At 38.4% G+C, this 6,838-nt stretch overlaps 1 protein-coding gene across 1 annotated transcript in view; it reads left to right on the plus strand.

The window, feature by feature from the left end:
• The window catches only part of sh2d3ca (SH2 domain containing 3Ca), a 44,211-nt gene extending 42,554 nt beyond the window's left edge, over positions 1-1,657 (plus strand). Inside the window, exon 10 of the mRNA XM_063013757.1 lies at positions 965-1,657. Within this exon, the coding sequence (XP_062869827.1) occupies positions 965-1,140 (176 nt within the window). The 3' untranslated portion in view covers positions 1,141-1,657. The remainder of the gene's footprint in view (positions 1-964) is intronic.
• Positions 1,658-6,838: the final 5,181 nt, after the last annotated feature.

The following is a 6,838-nucleotide window of genomic DNA, read 5'->3' on the forward strand; positions in this document are numbered from 1 at the left end:
TTCCAAATAAAACTAACAATTGTACAATTTGTAGTGAAATACTGATGGATGTAAACAATAACCAAGAAGTGATTATCTTGCTTTTGGGGGGTCTGTTAGATCTAAACCTCCCCTTATACACACAGTCCTGTCATTAGGAGGATCTTGAGCGTATTAATACATTTTTATTGTAATATTTATAATTTAAATAATCAAAACAATTATAAGAATAGATTGTGTATTAAATATATAAATAATATTATTGTTAGGCAGTGGTAGATCAGCAGCTAGGTCTTTGGGCTATTGATCTGAAGGTTGCTCTATTTAGTTTAGTCCCCACCACTGCATCATCTTTGTTATGCTTCTTGTAGCATAAGGCCTTTACGCTCAATACAGTCCACTTCATAGGTTGCTTTTTTTTTAAATAACTAAAATGTAAAATAATTAACTGATTTTATAATAGCATTACCATAAAGTCAAAAGCTGGGGTATCAGAGAAATGTGCTAATACTCAATGAACATTAAGGGGGATTTTGGAATGATGTGTTAAACTGCGCTCTTCATCACCATCAAAAATACAGCTTAGGGAAGAACTTTTGGAACAATGGTGTTAGTGCAGTTCCAAAAATTGTAAAATCTCTATGCTGTAGTAATGCTGTTCTGTGCTGGCAGATTAAAGTGGCCAACACTTTCCTTTCCTTTTTAAAATATTTGTACCTGTCTATATACTTTTTGACTAGTCTGATATTGGGGACTGAGGGGGACTGAATTAGGGTGTCTCAACAGTCTTAAAACCTTATGATTAAATCAGTGGTGAAGATTATTGGTAAGTAGTGAACAGAACATGTGGATTAAGCTCTCTCTTTGCTATGATTTTTTTCACTCTTTTGTTTGATTAGTTGTTCTGATTTGAAGGTCTAGCCTGAAACAACTGCTCATACAAGACTATAGTCATAATAACTCTCACTTCTGTGTGTTTTTTCAGACTTCCAGGAGAAAGACGAGGTGTCGGAGATCTTCTGCACCGAGTTTCAGATGAGACTTCTGTGGGGAAGCCGAGGCTCGGAGGGGAGTCAGAGCGAACGCTACGAGAAGTTTGACAAAGTCCTCACAGCCCTCTCACAGAAACTAGAACCTTCTGTACGCCACAGCGAGTTATAACGCTCCTGCATGACACACGTGGTACGATCTGTCATTTCAGTGACTGCTTCCACCTGGGTGAAACCAATTATAAGGACAGAGGGGAGCAGAGGGAGAGGAGTGTGAGGGAAAAACTCCTTTGTAACAGCAACAAAGCAAATTTTTCAGGCATGTCGGTGCTCCTCACTGGACACAGCAGAAAACTACAACAGCGGCGGAGCAGAAAAGCCTGAAGCCTAACACTTTTTTGGATATATTGGATGCTTGGGGCTTCATCAGTCATCAAAAAATAAACCTTCATGTCAAAACAGGTCTGCAAGAATGTCACACCGTCATGATTCAGTCAGAATCTCAGAGACGTTACAGTCACTTATTTATCAAATGTTGTATGTTGCCAAATCTCAGTAACCCAAACAGACTTGCCAGGCACTTTTATTAAAAAGTCACTTTTATTTGTTTCATCATTATTATTAAGTAAGTATTTGATTTTAATGAGCAATACGCAGCAAGATGACAAACTGATAAATAGGTGGAATAATGTGACTTTACAAAGAACCAGTATTCCAAGTAATAGGAGGGTTTTTTTTTGGAAAGTTTGTCTTTCACTTAGGCCCATAATTTATTTGCATTGCATTGCATTTTAGTACAACTTAGCCAGTGATTTCGACTGATAAGCAGATTTGTAATTGCTACATATTGCTCCTTTATTTCATTATTCAAAGTAAAGTGTGGAGAGAAACTGTGAATGTAAAGTATGTGAGCATTCTGTGCTTTATTCTGTGGTTTGTATGATAAATGATTTTTATTTTCTTCATTAATTGGAACATATCCAGAGAGAGAATGTATTATGTTCTGTTGTATGTGTGTGTTTAGGTCCATACGTTCATACATTCATGACCTGAGTGCGTATAACACAAAGTCTTCTTTTAAAAGATCCACTCATTGAGCCCATTTAATTTAACGTGTAGCGATATACAGTGCATAAATACTAATTCTACATGACCTTAAAAGCAAAAAGAGACCTTTTAAAGAACAATCTTGTGCTGGCTTTTCTTGTATTTTTTAATTGATACCCATTGCTATTTTCACCATTGTCAAGCACCTTTGTTCAGGTACCACTGTCATGTTTGTATAGCAGGTTTAAGCAGAAAGGTACTGACAGCCACAAGTAAAATCAATATACCTCTTAGTGGAGTTCTATTTTATAATTCTATTTTTCACCAGAATATTACAAAAGGATTCATTTCTCCTGGTACACAGTAGCTCTGAGATGCAGGTCTCCACCATCGATTGTCAGTTTATTTAAGATTATTCCCAGGGAAATGATGATTCTCACGGCACTATTTCAGGTATTTTTGTAAAGGCAAAAGTTAAAAAAGCAATTTGAGCTGTAAGAGCTGAAGCTTCAGGAATAAAGGGGCTGCATATGCAATTCCACTCTGAGTCAGCAGAGGGCTCTGTTCAACAAGCAAAAAAGCGTAGGAGCTTGCACCAACGTGGATTAATACAATCCCACATCAAACATTATGTTTCTTTTGTAAAAATAAACCTGCTGATAAACATTTTCTTTAATACTGAGGATTAACTAAAGTTGTAGAAATAAATACAGATCAAAAATACAAGGCTGGGCAAAAAATATAACACAATATTTAACCAGTTTCACAATACACAACATCATGCTGAAGTGCTAAACTAGCAGAGAACATTATCAGAACTTGCAGTAACATTTACAAGTTTAGATGTTAAAAAACCAAAATTGCTGCTTTTCGGTTGCATGGTACCTTACAGTACAATATGGTACACATCCAAATCCAGAACTATTTGTGCTGTATCTAATGTGCTATTGTCAGTTTCCAGATGATCAATACTACTCCAGCATGCTAGTCTCATACAGCCAACTAGCTACTTAGCATAAAATAACAACAAATTTGGTCATCGCTTAAGTATTTCTGAAAGTATATTTTATATTAAGCATTATTAATGAGCAAACCATTCAACTGTATGAACCCTACTAGGTTTTAATCTGTAAATCTTAAATCTCAGTTTTATCAGGAGCTCAACATAACTAAAAATAAGACATTTTCTTCTTTTAAAAAAGCATCCAAGAATTTAATACCTACACAATTCACATCTGATTCCAGTTTAAAGTTACTCCACTTTGGTGCAACCCATGCTAACTTGGTTTTAAATGCATACCAATGCAGGACTGTATGTTATGTGGGACTGCATTGTATATTGGACTGTACTGAACAGAACTGTACAGTATATTGGACTGTACCGAACAGAACTGTACAGTATATTTTCGACTGCACTGAACAGAATGGTACAGAATATTGGTGGGCTATACAGTGCAGAACTGTACAATATGTTGGACTGTACAGTATGTTGCACCGTGCGATGCAGAACAGTAATGTTGTTTGATTGTGCAGTATGATTAACTGTACTGTGAAGAACTGTACAATTTATTAGACTGTACTGTATGGTGGGCTAAACAGTGCGGTATTGTACTGAAGTGTGCAGTATGATAAACTGTACTGTTGTTGGACTGCACAGTACAATAAAGTATACTGTATGGTGGGCTGTGCAGTATGTTAAACTGTTTTGTTGTTGGACTGCACAGTACAATAAACTGTACTGTTGTTGGGCTGTGCAGTATAATGAACTGTGCTGTTGTTGGACTGCACAGTACAATAAACTGTACTGTACTGTGGGCTGTGCAGTATGATAAACAGTACTGTTGTGGGGCTGTGCAGTATAATGAACTGTACTGTTGTTGGGCTGCACAGTACGATAAACTGTACTGTACTGTGGGCTGTGCAGTATAATTAACTGTACTGTTGTTGGACTGTGCAGTATGATAAACTGTACTGTTGTTGGACTGTGCAGTATGATGACCTGCACTGTTGTTGGACTGCACAGTACGATAAACTGTACTGTACTGTGGGCTGTGCAGTATGATAAACAGTACTGTTGTGGGGCTGTGCAGTATAATGAACTGTACTGTTGTTGGGCTGTGCAGTATAATGAACTGTACTGTTGTTGGACTGTGCAGTATGAGAAACAGAACTGTTGTTGGACTGTGCAGTATGATGAACAGTACTGTTGTTGGACTGCACAGTACAATAAACTACTGTACGCTGAGCTGTGCAGTATGATAAAAAGTACTGTTGTTGGGCTGTGCAGTATAATGAACTGTACGGTTGTTGGGCTGTGCAGTACGATAAACTGAACTGTACGGTGGGCTGTGCAGTATGATAAACAGTACTGTTGTTGGGCTGTGCAGTATAATGAACTGTACTGTTGTTGGACTGTGCAGTATGAGAAACAGAACTGTTGTTGGACTGTGCAGTATGATGAACAGTACTGTTGTTGGACTGCACAGTACGATAAACTGTACTGTACGCTGAGCTGTGCAGTATGATAAAAAGTACTGTTGTTGGGCTGTGCAGTATAATGAACTGTACTGTTGTTGGGCTGTGCAGTACGATAAACTGAACTGTACGGTGGGCTGTGCAGTATGATAAACAGTACTGTTGTTGGGCTGTGCAGTATAATGAACTGTACTGTTGTTGGGCTGTGCAGTATAATGAACTATACTGTATGGTGGGCTGTGCAGTACGATAAACTGTTTTGTTGTTGGACTGTGCAGTATAATGAACTGTACTGTTGTTGGACTGTGCAGTGTGATGAACTGTACTGTTTTTTATGTACAGATGGACTGATGCGTGTGTTTCCTGTTGTTAATACTGAATGAGGACCAGAAAGTCTGTTTTATTGCATCTTTTTTCTTATGTGCTGTACATATGAGTGTGTGATATGGTTTTCACGCTTTTTTTCCAAGAAATAAAATACAGTTTGCTGGTGTTCTGGGTTGTTTATTTAATATATTTTTATTCTGATACTGTTTTCATTTATTCATGGCATCCAGTTTCTACTATTACATCTACTTAATATTTTACCTGTTTATTAAATTGATCTCATGGTACTGAAAGCTTAAAAATGTATTTTATTTATTTATGTATTTGATTAATTTGTCGTTTATGCTAACCCACCACCTACCCAGTATTGGACCAGTAATCAGTAGGTTGCTGTTTCAAGCCCCATTACTGTCAAGTTGCCACCTTTGGGCCCCTGAGGAAGGTACTTAACCCACAATTTTTTTAATTGTAGTCGGTTATAATTGTAAGTTGCTCTAAAGACTGGAAATGTAAATATTGTCTTTTATGCAACAATGCCTCTTATTTTGGTGAGGATCGTCATGGGTGCTGCACTACTCAGGAACATTTGGCCATAAAGTGTATGACTTCAGCTGTGCATACAGAACCCCAATGCAAGCTTGCATTTGTGGGTGCATTTAGAAATGTTGTTGTTTGTTAGTTGTAGTTTCTTATTAAGACCACTAGATGGAGACAATATCTAACCAGAGCGGATGGGTTTGAGCCTCGTTGTATTTAAAGGCCTGTGCTGGACAGAGGAAGGTCCTGCCGTCCTGATCGCGTTCAACAGACGACTAAGCAGCAGCAAAGGATAAAGTAAATAATCTAAATTAAAGTACAGAGTTAAAAGTGGGTGATTGGGTACACTGGGCAACACATACATTTACATTTACTCACTCATTGGCTCACCCACTGGCTAGCTCACCCACTCCCTCACTGACTTCCTCTGTATGTGCACAGTGACTCTTTAATGCAAGTATCAGGCTGTATACACAGAGATCGGATGGTGGAGAAATGATGCAATCCCAGAGTGTGCCACACAATCACAGCTGTATGTCCAGGCAGCTGGGTGCCAGCCAGAGACGAGCCCTTCTGTCACAACTGGCACAGTGAGCGCACTGATACACACTATCAGCTTTGGAGGCTGGCACACAAAGGCCCACACAAGATTGGCATGCCCACCCATGGCTCAGGGACACAGCAAAGCATTTTGTCTGATGTCAGGATGAACTGTAATTCCTGAGCTCATTCACTGGCCTTAAATAGCTATATAAAATGCTTGCAGTAGTACACTGTGTCCTAACCATGCAACCAGGATGAGATGGACTGACCAAATAAGATTCATTTACACAATATCACCAAATGAATGTGGACATCATAATTATGAGCTTCACGTACAGCCCAATTTCAAACCAGTAGGCATTAACATGGAGCGGCCACCATTACTTTTTTGCTGTAATAGTCACCACAGTGTGTCTGTGGAAATTTGTTTCCATTTAGTCAAAAGAGCATTTGTGATGTTGGTCACTGATGTTGAATAAGAAGGCCTGGCTTGCAAATGTCATTCCAATTCATGCCAAAAGTATCCAAACTGGTTAAGGTCAGGGCTCTGTGCAGGCCACTTGAATTTCTCCACACCAAATTGATCATCACATGTCTGTATGGACCTTTATTTGTAAACAGGACCAGTGACTGATGCTGCTAATACAGAGGCTTGTAACCACCAATGTATCATTGTGCTGTCTAAATCATCACACATGACTAAAATCACTCTTGATTTTTTCAATGACTGTATAACTACATTCGTTTCTTAGACACTGTGATATATAAAATGGACAGATCAACATTCTATTTTGTTATCAATGTACTTTTTTGCTAATTACATTAGCTCAACATACATATCTTGTTTAATAAACTACTGCTTTAAAACCGTCACCAATCACCCACACACAAATTCAAATGTACACAAAAGCACTGAGGCACTTTGTCACTTCCGGCCTCTG

The sequence above is a fragment of the Trichomycterus rosablanca genome, chromosome 18 (genome assembly GCF_030014385.1).
Source record: "Trichomycterus rosablanca isolate fTriRos1 chromosome 18, fTriRos1.hap1, whole genome shotgun sequence".
Classification (NCBI taxonomy): domain Eukaryota; kingdom Metazoa; phylum Chordata; class Actinopteri; order Siluriformes; family Trichomycteridae; genus Trichomycterus; species Trichomycterus rosablanca.